A 25,267-nucleotide genomic window follows, 5' to 3' on the forward strand; every position below is an offset into this window, starting at 1 on the left:
CAAAATAAATATATTGAAAAATATAAAAACAATAAAAAATTATACTTCAGAAGTTAATTTAGTATCAAAAACGTAAAATATTTGAGTAGCCGAAGACATAGCCAAAGATTACAGCGCCACAGCACTGGCGAAAATTTAAATTTGTCGACTGGAATTCCTTCGGATAACCGACGCGCTACTGTATATAATAATCCATATGTAAATTTTGATGATAAATGAAAAATGTATGTCTGAAAGATGATTGTTTTTTTTCTAATATTGCATATAGTTTGTTAAAAATATAATTTTTACATTGATAAATGTTTCTAACTTGCAAAAATGTTGGAAATCTGGATATCTGTGTGTGCTGTTTTATCAGAATAAATGAAGGAAATGAAATGAAATAAAATACAGTTATTAATAAAATAATGAAATAAAATAGTAATTTTGATAAATATATAATAAAAATAAACATGCTTTATAATCTTACTTTTAAAAATTAAAGTACATATACTGTAGAACATTATATGTAGGATGATTTGTTGTTTTTATTGCAGTAACATTTATGATTTTCAATGTTAGGTATTACAATGTTGATAATTGGTAACCTTGGTTTTATATGATTCTTGTTGTTTACAAAAATTTTAGATTAAGCAAATAATCAGAAATCTTTCTCATTGATGAAAAACAATTGTATAATGTTTTTAAAAATTAATTTTAAAAAATATCTATTTCAACACTTTTGAAACTACAAGGGCAGGCTGAAAAGTAATGCACACATGCTTGTAGAACACGAACAAAAACAAATAGCAAGATCGGGCAAAAAGTACGTTAAAGTACAATTCTTAAGCTTCAAAATTATATATTTATTTTTCAACATAGCCTTAATGATGACTAACACATTTCTCCCAATGTGTAACAAGTTTTTTCATTCCGTCACTGAAAAATTCTTCAGACTTTTCTCGAATCCAGGACTTGACAGCTGACTTCACCTCATCATCTGAGGTGTAATGATTACCCTTGAGGTCTCTCTTATGTAGAGGAAACAAATAAAAATCACAAGGCGCAAGATCAGGGGGATAAGAAGAGTGTGGAATCGGTTCAAACTTCAGGTTTCCAAAAGCCTCTCCAGTTGTGCGCGAGGTGTGTGGATGAGCATTGTCATGTTGCAAGATTATTGGTGCCAGGCTGCCTCTAACATGTTAAGCTCAACGTCGGAGGTGTTTTAGAGTCTGTATGTACTGAGAAGAATTAAACATTGCAACATGGTGCAACAGTGATTGTCTGTGGCAGTGATCGGACTTCCGCTGTGTGCTTAATCAACAATTATGGCTTTTCCAGGCTTGCAACCACAAAATTTTATTATCCATCAATTTACAATCAACAGCATTGTCACCATAAACAGCCTTTAAACATAATTTTTTCAGCAGTTAAAAATTCGATAACAGCATGCTGTTTAACTCTCGTTGACATAGCACCAGAACATGTCTCCATATTTCCGATTCTCAAAATATACTGAATGAACGCAACAACCTCAAACTGTGCATGCACATAGAGGGGGGGGAACGTTACTTCCCTATGCCATCTGGCATGCTTCTGAAAATCATTTCGTTTGTGCTCTACAAGCATGTGTACTTTTCAGCCTGCCCTTGTATCAAAATTCATTCATATTGTGATAAATTTTAAATTTAAACCATGTTATCTTTATATTTAATATCAATCTGACCAATTTATTTGAAATATCCTATATTATATGGAGCAATGTGTACAAACTTGTCAGGTTCTTGAAAATGTTCAATTGCAGATAAGTTCAAATATATTGCTTTGAATATAGTAAAATTGAAATTGTATTATTATAATTATGTATTGATTACTATTCTGAAAATTGGTGTATAATTATAAGATTTTTCTAATTAAATATTCAGTAATTTTTATTTTTATAGGATTATAAACTTCATTCATACATTACATTTAGATTAGTGAGAATCAAATTAAAATGGACTGATGTCTGTCAAATTACAGGTTATTTATTAGTACAAATCAAAACAAAACTTTTACATTTAATCTTACACAGACATTTTCTTTTAACCAGGTTGAAAATTTTGACCTTGCAGGACATTAGTTGTGACGTAAAATGTTTGGATGAAGCTGTACAAGAGGTTGTCAAACATATCACAACTAGCTAGAATTAAAATATCTAAATTTAAAAAATTAGACAGTAGTTAGTTTGAAAATTTTAACAGTAGTACCTATTGTCAAATTCAAGCTGTGTGTTAATAGAAAATAATTTAACAGTAATAATCTTACCCTTAGGATAAGAGCCTGTACACACTAGGCGTTTTTCAACGCACGCTTTTAAATGCGCGTTTTAAAGAACCAAGAGTTCTATGTAGCTGTACACACTCAAATGTGCGCGTTAAACGCGCGTTTATAGATTTTTNTGTATATATCATATTACATTAAAATTCTAAGAAATTGCTAAAAATTCCTGAAGATATTTTTAATCTCAAACAGCAGTAGGGTAACTAATTGTAGTAACCTTCTAAAATTATTTACAAAAATATAAACTTTTCTTTAAAAATTACAAAGAATACATACTGACATTAATATTTTTCTTAACACACAATACATTGTACTTTACATTATGGTGTATGACTCTTACATTATAGGGAAATTTTTGTCATTATGCCCTCTATCAGACTGTACCATTGCTGATCTATTTGCATACTGTTAGAGATATTGATTACATTTTTACTAGTAGATTTTTATAATTTCGATATGTTCTTTAAATTTACATTTATAAATGTTATTTTCCAAATGAAGGATTTTAACATTGTTTCTATCAATCTGACAGTTATTTTTTTATATGGTTAAACTGAGGAGAATTATTATATTTTAACCTTATTGCTGCTTCGTATTCCTTAATTCTTAACTCTAAAGTCCTACCTGTTTCACCTATACAGTGGTACCTCAGGATACGAAATTAATCCGTTCCGAAACTGAGATCGTATCATGAAAATGTCGTAAGGTGGATCATCTTTTCCCATACGATTACATGTAAAACCAAATAATTCGTTCCAACGCGAAAAACATACTCAAATTAAAGCCAAGTAATACATTTAAAAAAATAACTGTAGTAAGAAAAACAAATGAAAAATGCGAACTAATGTAACGTCGTATGGTGAGTTTTTGTTCGTATCGTGGAGCAAAAATATGTTCGAATTTCATGTCGTATCCTGAAAATTTCGTATGCTGGGGTGTTCATAACCTGAGGTACCACTGTATATGCTTATTCATTCAGTTATATATTAATGCTCATAAAATTATGTGTGATCATTACTTCAATACATTAAAACCTCTTTATTTTGAAACTCAAGGGGCTAAAAAAAAACTACTAAGAATTATTTGAGTTAAAATTATCTGAACTTTTTTTTAAATCAAAATTTATTTTTTAATTTCTGAATAAAACTTGACTTTATCTTACATAATTTTACTAATATGGTTACAAATGCATTTATATTATGTGTACTTAGTAATTTAAGCAATTTCAAAAAACCGTCAGTTGGCATGTACTTGATGAAAACAAAACTACATTCAAAGGAAGACCTGAAAATAATGTACGAAAGGAGCTTAAGTGCTTCTATAAAAGTTTCCCACCTGTTTTGTACAAGACAATGGCTAGTTCAATGAAGAATTCAACATCTTGAGTTAGAGATTACAAAAATTATGTGATCTGATGAATCTCTATTCTCCGTTAACACTTACTATCTCTATTAAAAATCTATTAACGGCCAAAATTATGTATGCATTCTGTCCTGAATACGTCCGCAAAGTAGGTTAATAGCGATATACTAATTACATGGGATATACTAATATACTAATAATGTATTTTTTCATACTTTTCATTTATCTGTTTTTTCAGTTATCCGACCAACCCCAGTCTCCAATTGAGTCGGATAATCGATGCTCTACTGTATTTATCTTTGTTCTTTACATATCACCTGTAAAAAAGCTTATAAACTGGATCAAACTTTTAGTGGAAATAATACTTTATCAATTAATTTTGAGTTATTTTTATTATAACTTCACTTGAATTCATAACTTTCTTCAAATGATTTTAATGAAGTACACTATTTTTGAATATTTTTGGTGTTACTTCTAATTTTTTTTCCATTTCAATATGCTATCAAACACTTGCCTTAATTTCAAAAATCTGTAGACAATTGTTTGATATAATACTGTTACTGAAGTTAACATATTTGATTTTGAACTAGTGCAAAAATTAAATGTCAAAAATCAAAGTAAGGAATAAAAAGGTCTTAAATACTAGTTGTTTTTATTTCCAATCCTGCTTGTTTCTGAACACACACACACACTTGCTCGCACATTCACTCACTCTCTCTCTCTAGTTTATATACATTAGAAATTTATACTTCTAAAATCATTGACAGAATAAGCAAACACAATTTAAAATTTAAATTATCTATTTAGTCACTACAGTTCTTTTCAATTAAGGTTTTTAGTTTCTGTTAGGTTTTTTCTCCAAGACATTTTTAAATGTGAAAAATTCAAAATTCTCTTAAATGAGATTTGAGGAAAAAAAAATTAACAATATAAATGTGAATTCTTTTAGAGTGAAGATAGATTAACAACAGTTTTTGTTTATTATGCATTCTTTGCCTTTTATCATGATTTAGTTAATTTTAGAACAAGCATCAAAAAAATAAGTTTTTCTGAAATTTGCAAATTTAAGTTGCTTTGCTAGTGGGGAGAAATTAGATAAATTTAAATATCTTCAGTATAATATAAATGCAAATTATTTAATTATTGGTATAAAAAAATTTGAACACACATATTATACTTTAAAGTAATCAGAGTTACAAATCTGGGATTATAAATAGAAAAAAAAGTTTAAATAGCACAATATGATAGCATTTTATATATAATTTTTTCTATTCAGATGAAANAAACATTTCATGCGTCAGTCTATCTCGTAATATTGGGTGCACCCAAAATTCTCTTTGCCTCTGCCGTCGTCTTTTATAGCGACGATAGAGGAGCCACACACAAGCAATCACTTCCACAAGCAATCACTTCCACATCCATTTCCAAACCGAGCCAGTGCGCATGCTCCGCTAAACGCTCGTCGAACGCCGAGCTAACGCGTGTTAGCTTGGCTTTCGACGAGCGTTTAAAAACACCTAGTGTGTACACAGCCTAAATGTAAATATATAATCTTTTTTACAGTACTTCAAGAAAAAAACTAATTATGCCAAATTCATATAAATTCATTGTTGTTGCAATCACTGAATTGAAAATGAAACATCTTCAACTAAGTTAGTTGGATTTGCCAATAAATGGAGTTTTGCTAAGAATCCAGATTTGGAATGCAATGATTTAGAACTTCAAGTCAAGTACAGTACCTGCCTTTAACATCTATGGATGTTGAACAATTGTTTTCTAATACAAAATATCCTTTCATGTAAATGCAGAAAACTTACATTTGAAAATTTAGAATTGAATACCTTTCTATGAGTTAATTCATTCCTGACAAATGATTATGATTCAGGTGACAGTGATATTTAAATATAGTATGAAAATAAATGACCTATGAAAAATATACCGTATTCTGCAATTTAAATAAGTAAGTTTTACTCAAGATATTGGTGCTAAAAATCACTTCAGGTATATTTTTCTTAATGCTTAATACTATGTGGTAATCCAGAAAGTAATCTTTATGTTTTGGCTGCTAGGGGGTGGGATTGAGCTAGAGTTGCCATTTTGGTGTCAGAGCATCTTCACTCATTACATTCAGCTGTGTTAGTCAGGGCCGCCGTAAGCAGGCGTGCACCGCACGCGGGCGGCACGTCCAGGGGGCGGCAGAGAGCCTTTCTGGCAAGCTCAGCATAGGTAATCGTAGTTAAACAGGGGGCGGCATAATCGGTATTGCACACGGGCGTTCAAACAGCTAGCGGCGCCCCTGGTGTTAGTGTGTGGTTTGTGTTACTTCTGCTTTTTCCACTGTGAATTTTTAAAATGTGTGCTGCAATTGAAAATTCTGCGAGTTGCAAAGTGCAGTCAGTGATTAAGTTTTTGTTAGCAAAAAACCACAAACCAATTGAAATTCATCTGCCTTTGTGAGGTGTATGGAAACGATATAATGAGTGGAGGCAGTGGTGCATTATGTTTAAAAATGGCTGCACTAATGTTTATGGTGGAAAGTGAAGTGGTCGACTAAGCATTTTGACTGATGAATGGGTGACGAAAATCAATGAAAAGATTTGTGAAAATTGCCGCTTCACAATTAGAGCTCTCATTTCAGTTTTTTTTTTTCTTCTCACAATTTACAAGGTCTCCCAAGTTACAAGTTATACCAAATTTTCACCATTCTGTTCAGTTTGTTTATGAACAATTGTCTTGGCATTATCTTATTTTTATTTCATTATTTGTTAGAACAATCAAATATAAATTTGCTAAATTTATTTACATAATGTAAAAAACTTTCTATTTTATCAAACATGGATATTGAAGTGAAACCTAGATTTTTTTTTTTGATGTAACTTCTTCATGCACACCGGAGTGTGTATAATAAGTAAATAAAACGTACTTACTCGTGCCTCTAACCAGTGTGTAGAAATACAAAAATAAACAACTTTGTAAAAGCAAATATTTTCTGAACACCTTCCATGTCCTTCCTCAGGTAAAACAGCTGGATTCCTTATTCTAAAACACTGTCACGCAATTTTAAAAAGAAAAATTCAAACGGTGATTCAATTGTGCAATGTCCACTGCGCATGCGTTGTATCTGTCGTGTCCCCATCATTCAGAATCACACTTACTCTTCTCTTACGTGTATGATGCACTATGTTTTGATGTATTGCTTTCAAAGAAACACTGTTCAGTTTTTAAGCTCTCTGAACAAATCCTATTTAAATTATGGAAATTAAAACTCTGTCACTTTTTCCTTGATTTACTCTGTCATTTTCTTGCATATACTGGTTAGAATTTTTAGTCTTAAAGTACATTAAATGGACTGGTCATTTTAAGACAGAACAACAACATGTACTGTACATAAATGTTTATATGCATTGGCAGTATTAACAGTGGTGGTTTATTTACAATATGGTGTAGCAAGTGAAAGTTTGGACACTGTATAATTTACTGTGCAATCTTTCACATCTTATCTGCCAACTGACAAGTTGGATAGTGACATTGAAACTGGGACCAAACCAGTGTCTAGTTTCTATTAATTTACTAAGCCTAAATTTAGGCCTAGTAAATTAATAGAAAGTTTACTTTTCAGTTGAAAAGGAAAAGTGTTACTAACAAATGATCAATTACTGTTTTTAAATTAAATTAAACTTGACAGTAGAAAAAATGTCATTGGTGTATGTTTTTGATTAAATGAATACATATAATCAAATGTGGCATGTTTCCCCATTCATTTTATACAAAATCCTGCATTTATTGTTTTCGTCTATGCACAGGTTTAAGGCCACCCAGTAAAAATGATGAATTAAGCTTTCACTATAATAATTAAAGAATATCTAATATTATTCGTTATTGCTAAATGTAAATGTTTAATATTAAATCATTTTTTACATATGATGACAGTTTTAAATATAAAAAAAGTTGATAGGATGATATATTATCATAAAGGAAACTTTCCAATAAAAATAAATCAACTGAATTCCAATTCCTTGGAATGTAGTGAAATAATAAAGATGCTGTGTAACCATGCAAAGAAATAATTTTTGAAAATATTTAGTTTTTTAAAGAAAAAGCTTTTTGTTATATTATATTTTCTTCTGTAGTTCTCCACATAGTATTATTAATACTGATAACAAATATTACATAAGATATTTGCTTTAAGTTCATGGAAAAGAAAACATCTTTCTAAATTTATTATATCATAATAATAATTTTTCTAAAATTGATTATCGTGTTGAAAAGATTTTTGGGAAATATTGAAATAATCTTTAGTGATGGTTTTTTTAATTATGCGAGGATTTTGAAATGAGAATGAAAAAATATATTGATATTTTTATTAATTTGATGAAATGAAATGACTTAAATGCAAATTTAGTTTTGAATCTTCATTATTAAAAGATATAGTAACTATTAAAGTATAAAGGTCCATTTACACACAACAGTGATGTGCCAGCACAGTGCAGTGAATTTTTGCCTGTGGAAAATTGTTGACCTAGTTTTAAACAACTCTGTCCAGACTCGTCCATCACAGTGCTGTGCAATGGTAGTGGCGTGACTGTACCATGAAAGTACATTTGACGGGAATGATATTTTCACTGACGGTAAATTTTGTTTTCCAATGGATGATGAACATTTAATTGAAATGGTGCATTTTTATTGCAACTGTTCTATTTGATTTATCTCATTCAAAATACATGGACATTGAGTACAAAATGAATATTTTCCCTGTTTTGTTTAATAAAATATGAAATGCATGTTGCAATATTCGAAAATATAAAAAAAAATATAGATTTGTCATCTCAATTTTTTATAGAAAGTATGAAACTCCCATTCTGTTGATATTTTTTGTCCATGCTTGATGTACCCACTTGCAGCGCTTTATTGATTGCATTTCTTTTTCTTCTTCTTCCAAACATATAGCTATCATAGCCAATTCATCCTCTGAAAAGTCCATGACCACTCACTGACAGCATGGTCACGTCACTGTAGTGTGTAAATACTCATCACTGTGTCGTGCTTGATGTCACTGTCACCAAATCGTCACTGCCGGCGTGTCACTGTTGTGTGTAAATGGACCCTAAACAAAAAGTTGTTTTTGCTCCATTTAGTATTTGAGATAGATCTTCTTTGACAATTATTCTACTTTATAAAATTGATTAGATTAGAAATTTTTAAGAATATTTATTAATATGAAGAGATTGAAGATGACTATATTGAATATTTGTTTATATAGGAACTTCAAGATTTGGGAAGAGATCCTCCTGCTCAGTGTTCAGCTGGACCAGTTGGAGATGATTGTGAGTATTTAAACAATTTAACATGTTCTGCTTTAAAGAAATAGACTAGTTATTTCTGTGTATGTGAATAAAATTTCAGGCTTAACTGTGAGCATTTGATAAATTCAGTTGTAATTTGAAATATTAAGAATGATGAAATAATATGCAGATTCATTAAATAGGAAGGTGTATTAAATGATACAGAATGAACTTTCAAAAAGAAAATTCTGTTTTATTCCTAACTAAACTTGAATAATAAAACAAGATTTGTATTTTTTCATGTGTTCATGGAAATGAGTTATTCATTGTTATTGTATGGCATCCAATAATTTCTGTGAACTCAGTGCAGTTTCTTCCATTAAGTTAGATTCATAAAAATAAAAATATATGCTATACAAATTTATTGCTGAGATAATGTATAAATGTATCCAAATGAATTTATGACTTGATATACTTTATTTGAAAGAGATTTTATGAATTACTTTTGTTAGTATAAAGATAAATGGCTTTTTTTTTTTCAACTGAAAACTCATTAAAAAAATGCATTAATAAAAATACATCTATCAATTAGTTTGTTTCAAAAGACTTTCAGAAAAAAGTTGTCTTTTATGAAAATTATGAAGTAATTGATAAGAATTAGTTAGCAACAGGTCTTTATTAGATCTTTATTAGAGAGTAGGTACCAATGTTTTAGCCAAAACAATTGAATCTGTTTCAGTCTAGGTCAGGGGTCGCCAAATTTTTTTAACCGTCGACCCCCAATCACTTTCCAAAGCCTTACATTGACCCCCACCGTAAAGTTTTATTACAAGTGTATGTGTATGAGCAAAAAAAACAACCGTTGTGGGTTGTGGTCTCTCTAAGCAAAAAAAAAAAGGTTGTGACCACTTAGCCGCATCGACCCCCCCCAATGATGTTGCATCGACCACTTTGGCGACCCCTGGTCTAGGTGCTATATTTCTACAGTCAGTGCACGAAAAAGTTGTTTACTGTTTCTATGAATAGTTATCTTAAGTTATTTTAGTTCAGTTTTTAATTTTTTTTTGGACAAAGTTAAGAAAATTTGCTGAATTATTTTTCTCCAGTTTGACATTTGTGTATCAAAAACAGCATTAAAAAATATGATAGATTAATGCTACTCTTATCCAATATCACATATAACCATATTAAAGGTAATTTTTGTGAAATTTTCTTTTAGAAGTGCCAATAGTAGAAGATAGATTATGCTTTTTGCATAATCCTTTTAAAATTTTAGCAATTAATGAATCAATTCAATGCAAAAATACAATGAGATTTCACTTATAAACTTTAAAATATATTGTAAAAGGTTTTTCCTGGATAAGACAATTTTTATTATTTTTTTCATATCTTTAAAAATTTTCTATTTTAATCTTTCTCATAATTTTGATATTGATATTTGATATAATATTTTTTACTTATTGAAGAGAATCAGATGTACAAAAATAGACAATTATAGACAGTATTAGGCAATTTATCTGTTTATGGCAGTATTTCAAATTGCTATATCCAGTTAGTTGGGAAAGAGAAAATCTTTTATTGGTGACAAGATCTTTCTTCCCAAGGTGGGGTAAATGGCAGTTAACTTTCCTTTATTATATTTAAACACAGAATTTAATTTAAAAAACAATGTGAATAGGGACATTCTGTAAAAGGTTTTTGGAATAAATTATAGTTTTTAGAAGCAGCTTTTATTTTTATATCAGATTTTTTTAGTTTTGGAAGTGAACGTATGTTCAGCAAGAAATATGAAATTAACACTACCAATTTATTGCATGGTGCTTTCTTTACTTTTATAGGAAGAATCTAGAAGTAATTTTCAGGACTGATTGTGAGATGTTTAAATATTGAAACTTTTATATCCATAAGAATATACTCATTTTTACCATTATTTGTCCTTGTTTCAATATTATAAACATGTGTGATATGATATAATAATCATAAATGCATATAATAATAATCGGGAAAAAATGAATTATATTCCTGCTTAATGGAGCATCTCTCTTTAACCATTCCCTGAATACATTGTTATCAATTAATAAACACTGAAATAACCTAATCAATTGGCAACAATATTTTAAACAAAGTGCAAATATTTTTGCCCTTGTTGAATGAGCATCACCAGGCAATAAACTGTTGAGGAAACATCGGGGATTGCTGAACCCATGTGTAGGGGAGGAGTGTATGACATATATTGACAGGGGGGGAAAGGGGAGTTTAGATTTTGTAGAATGACTTCTTGTAGAATTTTTTCTCAACGGTTTATTACCTAATGATGCCCATTCAACAAGGGCAAAAACATTTGCACTTTGTTTAAAATGTTGTTGCCGATTGATTAGATTATTGCAGTGTTTATTAATTTATATTATAACCAGTTGTAAAGTAGCAGTTGAACACCTGTTATCTTTTTCTGTTTTAGAATATTTGCCACTACATAAAACATGTAAGGTCAATTCGTGTTTACAGTCACAAGTGATAAAATGGGACAAATTTTGCTTCTAAAAATCTTAGAACCTAAAATACAGAATTTTTTTCATCAGTACAGAGCAGTATGTTACTATGAGGTACTATGGATATTGATGAAGCGATTGAAAAAATTAAAAATTATTTGCATATACAGTAGAGCATCGATTATCCGACCTCCGATCAACCGTCACATCGGTTAACCGACTGCGTTCTAGTCTGCAAATTCAAATGTCCGCTAGTGATGTGGGGCTACAATATTTGGCTATGTCTTGGCTACTTTAATATTATTTTCGTTAAATTGTTGTGTTTTAGCTGGGAACACTGGCTTGACCATGAACAGGAGGCCAGTATTTAAATGAGACTTAATTTTCTAATTATGAGTGGTCGTTTGTTTTGTGAGCAATAAAATAATTTTAAAATAATTTTTAACGATACAATAGTGATGATTATTATTTTTAAAAAAAATTTATTAGGCTTAACATCGATGAAAATTCAACGCAAAGTAGGTTAATAGCGATATACTAATTACATGGGATATACTAATATACTAATAATGTATTTTTTCATACTTTTCAATTATCTGTTTTTTCAGTTATCCGACCAACCCCAGTCTCCAATTGAGTCGGATAATCGATGCTCTACTGTATTTATCTTTGTTCTTTACATATCACCTGTAAAAAAGCTTATAAACTGGATCAAACTTTTAGTGGAAATAATACTTTATCAATTAATTTTGAGTTATTTTTATTATAACTTCACTTGAATTCATAACTTTCTTCAAATGATTTTAATGAAGTACACTATTTTTGAATATTTTTGGTGTTACTTCTAATTTTTTTTCCATTTCAATATGCTATCAAACACTTGCCTTAATTTCAAAAATCTGTAGACAATTGTTTGATATAATACTGTTACTGAAGTTAACATATTTGATTTTGAACTAGTGCAAAAATTAAATGTCAAAAATCAAAGTAAGGAATAAAAAGGTCTTAAATACTAGTTGTTTTTATTTCCAATCCTGCTTGTTTCTGAACACACACACACACTTGCTCGCACATTCACTCACTCTCTCTCTAGTTTATATACATTAGAAATTTATACTTCTAAAATCATTGACAGAATAAGCAAACACAATTTAAAATTTAAATTATCTATTTAGTCACTACAGTTCTTTTCAATTAAGGTTTTTAGTTTCTGTTAGGTTTTTTCTCCAAGACATTTTTAAATGTGAAAAATTCAAAATTCTCTTAAATGAGATTTGAGGAAAAAAAAATTAACAATATAAATGTGAATTCTTTTAGAGTGAAGATAGATTAACAACAGTTTTTGTTTATTATGCATTCTTTGCCTTTTATCATGATTTAGTTAATTTTAGAACAAGCATCAAAAAAATAAGTTTTTCTGAAATTTGCAAATTTAAGTTGCTTTGCTAGTGGGGAGAAATTAGATAAATTTAAATATCTTCAGTATAATATAAATGCAAATTATTTAATTATTGGTATAAAAAAATTTGAACACACATATTATACTTTAAAGTAATCAGAGTTACAAATCTTGGATTATAAATAGAAAAAAAAGTTTAAATAGCACAATATGATAGCATTTTATATATAATTTTTTCTATTCAGATGAAAATATTAAACTTTTTGAAAGCTCTATACTACAGTTTCCAATGAATAAGTTTATTCTGAAGATTGTGTAAGCTAGCAATCCCTTTTTATATGCAGCAGAAATTTTAATTAATGCAGCTTTAACAGCTATCTTTACTTGGACATAGATACATTTTTCTTGGCAAATAAAGTGTTGGTAAATTTGCTATTTATGTTTATTAAAAATAAAAACATCTGTTATTAATCAAGAAGTTGTTCTAGTGGGTAGTTGAGTACCAAGGTACTATACTGTACCTCCATATTTGGTTAACATGATTTTGATATATGTAGTAGCATCAAGGTTTAATTATCCACATTAATTGAAGGATACCTTTATTAGATATACATGTTTCAGATTTTTCATGATATTTGACACTTCCATTCTTATACAGTCAGTTTTTATATGAAAGATATTACTACAGTGGTACCTCAGGATACGAAATTAATCCGTTCCGAAACTGAGATCGTATCATGAAAATGTCGTAAGGTGGATCATCTTTTCCCATACGATTACATGTAAAACCAAATAATTCGTTCCAACGCGAAAAACATACTCAAATTAAAGCCAAGTAATACATTAAAAAAATAACTGTAGTAAGAAAAACAAATGAAAAATGCGAACTAATGTAACGTCGTATGGTGAGTTTTTGTTCGTATCGTGGAGCAAAAATATGTTCGAATTTCATGTCGTATCCTGAAAATTTCGTATGCTGGGGTGTTCATAACCTGAGGTACCACTGTATATGCTTATTCATTCAGTTATATATTAATGCTCATAAAATTATGTGTGATCATTACTTCAATACATTAAAACCTCTTTATTTTGAAACTCAAGGGGCTAAAAAAAAACTACTAAGAATTATTTGAGTTAAAATTATCTGAACTTTTTTTTAAATCAAAATTTATTTTTTAATTTCTGAATAAAACTTGACTTTATCTTACATAATTTTACTAATATGGTTACAAATGCATTTATATTATGTGTACTTAGTAATTTAAGCAATTTCAAAAAACCGTCAGTTGGCATGTACTTGATGAAAACAAAACTACATTCAAAGGAAGACCTGAAAATAATGTACGAAAGGAGCTTAAGTGCTTCTATAAAAGTTTCCCACCTGTTTTGTCTACAAGACAATGGCTAGTTCAATGAAGAATTCAACATCTTGAGTTAGAGATTACAAAAATTATGTGATCTGATGAATCTCTATTCTCCGTTAACACTTACTATCTCTATTAAAAATCTATTAACGGCCAAAATTATGTATGCATTCTGTCCTGAATACGTCTTATAATGGACTTTGGAATTATGGAAACACTAGATTTTTGCAAAAAAAATGTTCAAAATAATTAAATGCCAAACAGTTTTCATCCATAAAAATAAAAAAAAATTCTCTCTTCATTGGCAATATGTACAATGTCTGAATGACCTTGAACAGGTGTCCAATAAATCAACATGTAATTGGTAAAACCAAAAAATGAAACTGCTACTTGGACTTTGAAACTTTCCTTATAAACACACAATATGATGATAGATTTTGAATTAAACAATGTTTTTGCAGGTCATTGGACCAGATATGAATTTGAATTTCATTGTATGCATATTTCTAATTATCTGAGCTAAAATACAGTGGAACCTCACTTAATGAGTGACGTTTTGCATAACTGGTGACGAGGAGAGGGGAAGTCCTGGATTGTGCGTATGCTCCAGTCTGTGCTTAGCACTCGTTCTGCTAGCATCTTAGTGTTGTTTGTGTTCATACATGTTACATATAAACATCAACAACCATAACCTGTTATATAATAAACATTCCAAACTATATGCCAAATTCTTGGGCTGTATAAAGGCTTTAATTAAATATTAGAAATTTAATGACCAATTCCAAATTAAATTTTAGAAATGTCTAAATTAAAAATTATTTATAATTATTAAGTTGAATGCAAGATGACAACATAACTGCCTACCTCTAGTCAAATAAATTAATTTCTAATAGAGAGGTTGCGGCTAAAGCTTTCATCTCTAAAACATGAATGTCAAATGTCATTCTGTAATCCTAGAAGTTTGATAATAGCATTTGGAACGTCGAGCATGATTCCAATGGTCATTGTCAAACTTACAGGATGATGGGACTCAACGCTTGGCCGCAACTTCTAATATTTAATTATAGCCTTTACATAGCCCAAGAATTGCATATCTTTTGGCATGTTTATCAGACATATTGTGACTTTCTTTTAGTTTTTTGTTTTCTGCAAATTGAATTTGCATTTCAGGTTGGCTCATTTTGCACTAGAAGAAAAGATATTGATTCACTCTCCTTAACAATGTATATTGTATAATTTTCTTTGAATAAACGTTATACATAAATTATTTGAGTATTTTTTTTCAGCATGGAACGCGTTATCGTATTTTACATTAATTTCTATGGGAAAAACTGTTTTTGCTTAATGAGTGTTTTGCATTACAAGTAAGATTCTGGAACAATATATATGCAAAACCTATTCTCTTGGCCACAGACTAGACTTGACTTTGAATTATCCTATTTACTCTGTTAAAATGACCTTGTTTAACACTGTTTTGCTTAGTGCTTTGTTCTCTAGGAATGCATCCCCGCATTAAGTGGGGTCTTACTGTATTTATCATTTTATCACACAGATCTTCAACCTATATTGTATGAATCAAATATGATTCCAAAGCAAAGTTATCTGGCTCATGTGTCTTGTTTTCACTGACATGTTTTATCATTATTATTTGAATTAGTTCAAAGGCATATTAACTTTTGAAAAGTCAACTAGAATTAATAGGCCCTGCTGCAAATGATTACTTTTCTGTTTGTTATATATAACTGAGAGAAAATGGTGATCAGTTAAAAAGTGACTATGATTATTTTTACATTTTTGGACTCGGGACCTTGAAAAATGCAAAAAATAGTTGGGCGGGTTTTTTCTCTGTATGAATGTTTGGGAAGATTTTATTCACCCACTTTGAAATTAATAATTTCTGTGTATTTTATCAAATAATGAAATTTTGTAGGGAGGTTTGGTATTGGAGATTGATACTACAGTAGAAACTTTATAGTTTGTCATGTCTGGGACTGAGAATTATGGAAATTGGAAAATTATAGAAAATTCTAGGAACAACAATGAAAATACATTTTGAAGTACCTTTGTAGTTTTAATTAACACAATACGTAAATTATAACTAATTTTTTCAAAAATGTTTGAAAAATGTTTTATCAAAGCTAAGAACATAACATAAAAAATATCTTATATACTTTAAATCTTGCCAGAATGTTAAAAAAGTGTTCATTTATCTGTGTACATGTTACTGTGAATGACCAATGGCAAATGTTAACATTCTCTGGTGATTGTCAGCATTCACACAGTCGTTTTGTGTATGTATGAAATATTTGCTAAATATCATTATTTCTCACTTACCCTGGCAAATGTTGACATTCAGCATGCACTGATGGTGAATGTTGAATAAAAATATTTTTATTATGTTAAGACGACAATGCAACTTTTTAATGTCAAAATAGGAGAAAGCTTAAGTAACAGCACATGTAAATAAACTGTTTAACCTAAAACGAACAGTACACTCTAAATCATTAAGAAAAATAATACAATAATAAACTTACACATAAATTATGTGATTAACGTTATACAATCTTATTTATTGCAACAACTTAAACTGTTATGGCATTTGAATTGCACAAGAGTCCCTTGCTTTTACAACTGCATTTATTTGTGGATCACTTCTTTTTGCAATGACAGCATATATAGCCTTGCCCTCCACTTTTTGAATTAGCTGCACCTGCTTCTATCAGCGATATTTTTTAAGAAGAAATCTCATCTATGGAAAGTAACTTTTCTTTACAAATTATGAACTGATTACATTATTACGTGATTATGAACTGATCTGTTAATGGTGTCTTTTATTCAGATATTGCCGATGCCTTACCAATGACCCTACTCATCCTCTGCCGCTCAACCTGACAAACCGATCCCCACTTCACGGGATCAAAAGAACAAAAACACCATCCAATGACAAAGTGGGTGGTTTCCACCAAACTGTTGCTGGGAAAAGAGGTATGACATTGTCCTACCTCCAGCTACCCCAGACATCGCCAACATATGGTCTGTCTAATGAATTTGTGGCCTTCAATTAATCTTTCAATATTAGTTACTCAAATCTGAATAGCTTAATGAAAAATTTTGACGCCTAAAAAAAAAAAAGATCAACAACTCACTGTGCGAGTTGTTGATCTTTTAGAGTTAACCCTCCATTACAAATCTCTTAAGTACAGCATAGAATGTTGATAAAGCATGATATGTGAAAAATGTATCTGTAATCTCTATCTACAATTTAGTCTCTACAGGGTGACACCACAATGAGATCTCGCACCACCTCATAATCTTCCTAGGGCAGCCTCTGGTTCAGCCCATGGAAAAAGTTTTCTTTCCAATTCGGCCCGGGGGCAAAAACTGTTGGCCACCCCCGGGCTACCCACAAATGATTTGGCAACAGACTGTTGCCTCTCTGTCAACATCGGCTTCTTGGGTGTCATTTTGACCTCCACCAAAGCTTATCTGTGCTTGTCGACATACACTGACGATTGTTCTAATAATCAATATTTGGTCTTTCACCGACGTATTTTGTATGTGTTGACTTTCACCGGAAAATATCGACACTCTCTAATTTCAGTCTTTCACAGTAACATATATATTACATTTTAAAAAACTGTGATTATTTTTTTTTTCAAACTATTTTTTTTGCATACCTTTGTGATTGCCAAGTTGGATATATGCCACATTGTGATTAAGTTTGGAATTTCTGCCTCATTTTGCTGTTTGTACCATTTGATGCATTTTGATAATATTTCCCAACTTCTTTGCAGTTAAAATGTCGAATTTGTTATGAGAATTGAATGTCTTTGTTGTCATCATCTTTATCTGCCTCTTTATTATGTTCTTGTTTGTTACTCATTCTATTATTTCATTGTTGTTCAAAATTTCATATCCCAAATCCAAGCTATCCACATTCAGCTAGTCATTTTAAAATCACCCTATTCTATTTGAAAGATGTTGTTACACACTTGAAAAACATCATTCAGCATTTGTTTTCATTGCTATTACTTCCATTAAGTGCATTTGATGACCAAAGTTTGTTTTAATTTTGAGACAGTGTTTCATTTGGAACATTCTTTTGGTGATGTTGAAAATTGCATGTTTAATAGTGTGTTGTTTCCAAAATTTGTCCAATTCATACCTATGTGACAAGAAATAAAATGTTGAACAAACATTTTTCAGTAGCAATGCTTCAAATTTTCAATCAGCCAATGAATCAGAGAGGTTGTGTTTGGAGGAAGAAAGATTCATTTTATATCTTTATTGACTTCTAAGGCATTCAATGGACGTGCTGAGGCATTGTCCATAATTAAGTTTTTTTTTCTGGTATAAATTTTTAGATTTAAGATAAGATTTCATCTGAACTACAAACACTACAAAACCAGGCTGTAAAAAATTTTTTGATCTATCCATGCATTTTCTTTGGTTGTAATAATCAACCTGTAATAATTTTCAATTAATTACTGCTAAATACAGCAGCTGGGTGAGAACTGGCTATTACACATTGTGTGTAAAATATAAGTCATCATCTGAAAATAACACCTTTTCAAGGTGACAATTTATAGAATATGACAAATTATTGCATTTCTACTGTATTAAATTTTGGCTGTTAAAACTTAAGGGATGAGGAACATAAGAAGGGTCATATCTTGAGTGGGTTCAGATTTTACTCCTTTATTAGCATTTAAAATTTTTTTTATAAAACTCATCTATACCTTCAAAATTAAACTGCTTAATTATTATAAAATGTCTAAACATTTTATAATAATTAATATAAAAAGTTTTTAAAATAAAGTTTCTATTCTTTGCNTGCTTGTTGTTACGCGATTTTGTTCGCCCACTTTGAAATTTAATAACTCGTGTGCCTTTCGTCGAAATTTTCTGAAATTTAACATGGATTTTCATTTGTTAGAGGGATTGATGCCTATAAATTTTGGTGGTCAAAGGTCGAAGAGGTGCGGAGATAGAGGGGATTACGTGTGGTATCTCGAATGGGATCGGATTTAATGATTTTACTCGTTATTACCATTTACAATTTATTATAAAACTCCTCTCTATCCTCAAAATTAAGCTTTTTGCCTATATAATAATTAATATAAAAAGTTTTTAAAATAAAGTTTCTATTCTTTGCTAGGCAGGCTTCTGAAGGGTTTTTATTTTGTGTGCTTCTGTCTGTGAATGCAGTTTTAGTCAATGGTAAGTCATTACTATGAGTTCATCAGCACTAGTGGATATCTGAGAGTACAAATGGAATGAGTGCAATCTGGTAATATGTAAGTGTTTACGTAGTGTAGTGTTTTCCTTACTACAAGGTCTGTTTTTTAATAAGAAGAAAAATACTGTAAATATCATTAAAATATATTTTTTCCCATATTCTACATACTTTTATCTACTTTTCTACATAATTTCCATTTTGGTTCAAACATTTGTCATACTGCTCAAAAAATTTTTAAAATTATGACTTCAAAGAAATCTGCCACCTGCCACCGGAAGACATTAGGCCACACTGCTTGTCTTGTATGGCACAGCGGAGTTTTCTCAAGATCACAATAAGCATCAAAATTGAATGTTGTGCTTCTTGGCATAAAATCCACTAACAAAGACCCTTTCCTGTCCCAAAAGACAGTTACCATGATCTTTTGTGCTGAAATCTAATAACAGATCTAATCTTAGTCAGTAGGCGACTCAATTTTCTTAAACATTATAAACTTCTACAGTTCATCACACAGACAGACGATATGGCTGCAAATGGCATCTAAACATGCACAAAGCATACTGAAAGCAGATGCTCATGCACACTGCTGCAATTGCGTGTCATTCTCACTCATTTACAAATGGACTTTATTTAAAAAATAGCCCTCGTAGTTTAGAAGTGTTGATTTTGGGAATGCATGGCCATTATGCAGGGTCAATGCATGTAAATTTAGTGAATGCTTCCTGGAAAAGGAGAGTATGAATTAAACCTGAATCTATTTCAGGTAATAAAGATGTGCTGATATTGTCAGCATCAGTGAAAATAGTGGTGGTAGAAACAGTATTGTCAATGCATGCATCTTACTCTGAATGATGATTTGATCATTGTTGATGTTTGGAGTATTTGTTTGTTGATGTAATTGTTCTGCGATTTATTGTTTAATATGTTCTAGTCTTGTTTGTGGTATAAGGATGCAGTTTTTTTACACCATTTATACAGTGATAGTGAGATGATATTGTTATGAAAACAAGTGATATAACAGTTGTCTGTATGCTATCATATCTGTCAAGTTTTGTAATGGTATAGTAAGGATGTTACTACTTCATTTTTGATGTCCATTTCATCCTTTGGCATGGTTTACATGCTTCTGTGGCTGGATTGCCTCAGAAACTGGTTTTCCACAACTGGTGTGGGCATTGCAATATTTATACTTGGACCAATACTGCTTTCACAACTGATGGCCCATGGAGACTGTGACATATTTTTCAAACACAAACTTCTACACATCTCATGAGCATGGACCTTGTTAATCCAGGCAATGTCTGAGCTGGTATTACACCACGGTTAGATATCCACAGATGTGGTTTCAGTCACTCTTGGCTTCATTTCTCTCCATTGACCTCACTAGCATGGGTCACTGTTAAGGTCACTAGCAGAAGCAGATGCTCCAGCTGATATAACTGTTTATCAGAATTACTGAGCTTTCTCACCTTAGCAAGGTTGTGACTGGCGAGAGAGTTGCTATTATTATGATAGATAAATTTCCTTGATTTATTCTCAGTTTAAAATTATTGTATTTCAAATTTAGAGATTTTTCTTTCTTGTAATTCTGGTTCATGGCAATCAAGAAACACAATTTAATATACTGTAATATTACATAATATATAATTAATTTTGAAAAATTATTGGTGCATTCTCATTAATCCAAACTAATTCTTGTACAAGATTCAAATTCAGTGGAAAGTTTTGGTTAGCAGGGTTATGTATAAAGAAACTGAAGTCAGAAAAGGACTACAGACAATTTGTTATAGTTAATTAATAAATTATACACTATAACTTATTAATTAATTATAGAAATTCATTAAAAATTTCTTTCTGAAATTTTTAATGAATTTCTTAAAAATTAAAAATTTCTTTCTGAAATTTTTAATGAATTTGTATTCATAAAAATGGGAATGATGTTAAATTTCTTAGAGGCAGTTAGTGTTTTACAGTTATTGCCTGCTATCTTGAAACCAAAAGCATTTTGTGCATGTGCTGTGCACCTGAGTTTAAGATGATTGGGCTGCAATTTGAAAAAATTGTAAGACCTGTAAATTCTCTCTATCTGCCTGTTCTTCCTTAATCTTGAAAACGGAGTTAAATGAAAATTTAAGCCAGATATGGAAAGCTTAGGGGCAGGAGGCTCTGATTAACTATATATGAACTATTATCGGTTTGCACTGGAAGTAACATTATTTCAATTCAAAAATTTTCCCCTTAAAGGAGTTAGATAACTGGCATGACTATTGCTGGCAGGAAAGTATGATGTACAGGGGCAAAACACTACTAATTTGAGGTTGAGAGCATATATTTTAAATTAAATAAATTAAAAATATGATTAAAAATTGCAGCCTGGCATTGTGACGATGTCACAATAAAATAATTGCTCATTTAACAATATATTTTCTATTATTATTGGCTTTCCTTGTTCCTCTATTCAAAAATATTTTAATGGTGATCCATTAGTTTCATCAATTGTATTTATTTGTATTTGTATTGTTAATGAAAGGAGTTCCCATCATTGTTCGGTCACAAAACATATCCTTTGGCCACAGAAACATTATCATTTTAATTTGAGGAATTTTCCATTTTAAAATGCTGTTAATTGAGAATTATACTTGAAATAATTTAAATATTATATTTAATTTGAACTAACTTCTTGTTTATGCTTGAAATAAACATTGTACAGAGGAAATACTATTTATGCATTGGATAGTAAGAATACATTAAAGTGATGATAAATTGTGTTAGCAAGGAATGTTTTTGGTTTTAAGAAAGCATGAGAATAGTTAATACTTATTCAAAGATTTTTTTATAATTTGTTCAGTATATATATTTTAAAGTATATACCCGGGGTGGCCAAGCTCCTTGATAGTCCGAGCCATTTTTCAAAATTTGAAATTTTTCGTGAGCCGCAATTAAATACGTATTAAAAAGGTATGCAAAAATTCCAGATTGCAAATTATATCCGTAGCAAGAGTGATACAAATTGTTTCCTCCAGAGCACAATGTCAACTGTCCATTGCAATGACAGTTTACAAATTCAAAATTGGTCTGGAGTCGGTCGATAACGGACGATTACGCCACTGTTTATGTTCGTTCGCGCAGTTTTCGATGAGTCATATCATTCTTAACTTGGACGGAAATGAAATTTGTTACAACGTTGCACTTAGTCTTTCATATTTGTTGTTAGTAATTTAAAAGACATTTTGAAACACATACGGAACGATAATAATTTTTTAAAATATAATAACACAAAAATGAAAAGAAAACTCAGGTACATTTATCGAGAGCCACAAATAATCCTTCAAAGAGCCGCATGTGGCTTGCAAGCTGCAGGTTGGCCACCCCTGGTATATACTATACATTTTGCACAAATTTGTTTTTAAAAATAATTTGATAATTTTTTGCTGTAACATTTGGCAGAAAAAAGAACACTTTTGAAATAGTAAGAATGCACTTTAATGGAAATATCTAAAAATATTAATTTTTTAAAAGTAAATGACTGTAGAATTTCTTTTTGTCTTGTTTTAGTGTTTTGTCACAAATGTAAGACAATAAGCCTAAATCTTTATCAGTAATTCTATAATTTCTATAATCAGTAATTCTATAATTTTTGATTACTCTATGTATAAAAATAATTTTAATAAACATTTATTTGAAGTGTTGTGTTAGAATGATTTATTATGATTATTCAGTTTGATATATTGCATTATAATGATTAAAGAAATATTTAATTTGTAATTGACATTCAATGAAAATTAAAAAGTAATAATAATTATAATAATTAATTTTTCATTAAATCTACATCAATTTGTTGTTGAAAATGAAATTGCAGATGTAAATTAGATTTTCTTGAACAAGTTGTAAATTCAGAACGTCTTATAGGTAACTAATTCATACAATCAATTCCCACTTTTCAGTCATCTGGAGTTATGACAGCTGAAACTAGTGTGTAAAAAATTTTCTATTCTAGACACTCATTCACACTTGTTGTTATTTGCATGATAAAATAATGACTTGTTAAATGCAACTATGTAATGGTCAATAAATATATTGCATATTCATGTTTTATCTCACATGTGTATATTCATGTTTAACTAAAACATTGATTTGTTTCATTGGTAACCAAAAAGTAAGAAAGTAACTTACTGTAGATCTTCGAGTCTGTGATTATTATTGTAATATTAATTTTATAATAAGATTAAAGCGAACTAATAATAAAGTAAAAAAATTTACAATAAAAATTTAAATCCTCACAAAAATTGTTGTACTCCAAAATATGACTTTTAGTAGTCAGTGTGGTTGACTACCTGATTTTAAGTGCAATATATCCAAATTATTGCTATATTGTATTATGTTATATACACATAGTAACTGATTACAATATATCATATATGTAAGTAAAGTTTAAATATCCTGTGTTGAGAGAAGTCTTGGTCAGAGGTCTTTCTCCTCTCCACTATGAGTGTTATGGTTCACCAGAAAGGCCTCTTACGACCTGAGTTTTAATAGTCTAGTCAGTCTGTTATTCTACACATATATACAGGTTGCACCAGGAAATGAGTTCATACAGCATCCAAACATAACTTTTCTCTCTCTCCCTCCCCTTTGCAGTCCAGGCGAGGTTTCCTGTGTACTTTCCTTCTGCTCTCTCTTGGAAGTCCTCTTTTCTTTGTGGTTTCTTGTTTTTAAGAGAATCTCCAGGTCTAATGATTGTCCACTCCAGAGTTGGGCCAGTAGCATTCATTCAGGTCATCCCTGTTTGGGACCCCTGACTAATTTGCTAATTATGCCTCCCACTGAACTGGCACCTTCCAGAAAAACTGATCCTTCCAAGTGGAAGACAAAATCACTTTTGAACACTTTCATTAGGTTTATTTCACTGTGTGTGTGTGTGTGTGTGTGCGTGTGCACACACATATATGATATTATACAGGCTTAAGTACAGTCTTGAGTACTCTCCCCCATTATTAATATTTGTTAGATTGCAACCAATTTGATATACAATGAGAATCCTAGAACATAATTCCATCATAAGTTGGGGATTATCTGTATACCCATGTACTAATAAATTTAAATTATGCATATTTGTAAATTTTTATTCAAAGATGATTTTTGCATCCAAATACTATTTACTTGTAAATTCATTTATTTTAAAGTTTTATAAAATAGCTATTTTTATTATGTAGATGTTTTCAAATGAAATTATTTTTATTTTTTATAAGTGTTTTGAATTTAAGAATAAATTCTAATGATTTATATTCTTTATTTCAGTATTCCATTGGCAAGCTACTATAATGGGTCCAGTGAGTATAAAATTTATATATATAAATATTCTTTATATAGCATTTAATGTGTAATTTTAATTTGGCTATGAATGTTGTTTCCAATGACTTCATTTTATCATTTACACTAAGAACAAAATTTTTCAAATCAATTATTATTCAGAAATTTGAGTTCTGCAGTAAAATGGTATATCAAATATCTGAATAGTTACTGTCTAAATGATTATTTGAGTTGAAAGGAAATACTCTCATCTCAAAACTCTCACAAAGCTCATTTTATCACTAAGAAATACATACTTGGAAAATCTCCAACCTAGAGTATAGAATTTATTGACTGAATATATTTAAATAAATAGAAATGATCATGAATGATAATTGACTTTTTCCACTTGAATAGAAGAAAGATTGAAATTTATTTCCACAACAAAATATTGTAACTTTTGAGTGGTTTAAGTCTTCTGAAAAGTTTTCGTGTGCCATTTTTATCTGTGAATAACTTTTTCAGACCAGCCAAGACTAAAA

General features: G+C 30.2%; 1 protein-coding gene across 1 annotated transcript in view; it reads left to right on the plus strand.

Annotated features, from left to right (window-relative positions):
• The window catches only part of LOC111614478 (ubiquitin-conjugating enzyme E2-17 kDa-like), a 57,591-nt gene that overhangs the window by 14,012 nt on the left and 18,312 nt on the right, over positions 1-25,267 (plus strand). The window contains exons 2-3 of the mRNA XM_023355853.1: positions 8,924-8,987; positions 24,735-24,816. Coding sequence (XP_023211621.1) covers positions 8,924-8,987; positions 24,735-24,816 — 146 coding nt within the window. The remainder of the gene's footprint in view (positions 1-8,923; positions 8,988-24,734; positions 24,817-25,267) is intronic.

Source organism: Centruroides sculpturatus, unplaced genomic scaffold (genome assembly GCF_000671375.1).
Source record: "Centruroides sculpturatus isolate CEXI.00-Female unplaced genomic scaffold, Cexi_2.0 scaffold1922, whole genome shotgun sequence".
NCBI classification, from domain to species: domain Eukaryota; kingdom Metazoa; phylum Arthropoda; class Arachnida; order Scorpiones; family Buthidae; genus Centruroides; species Centruroides sculpturatus.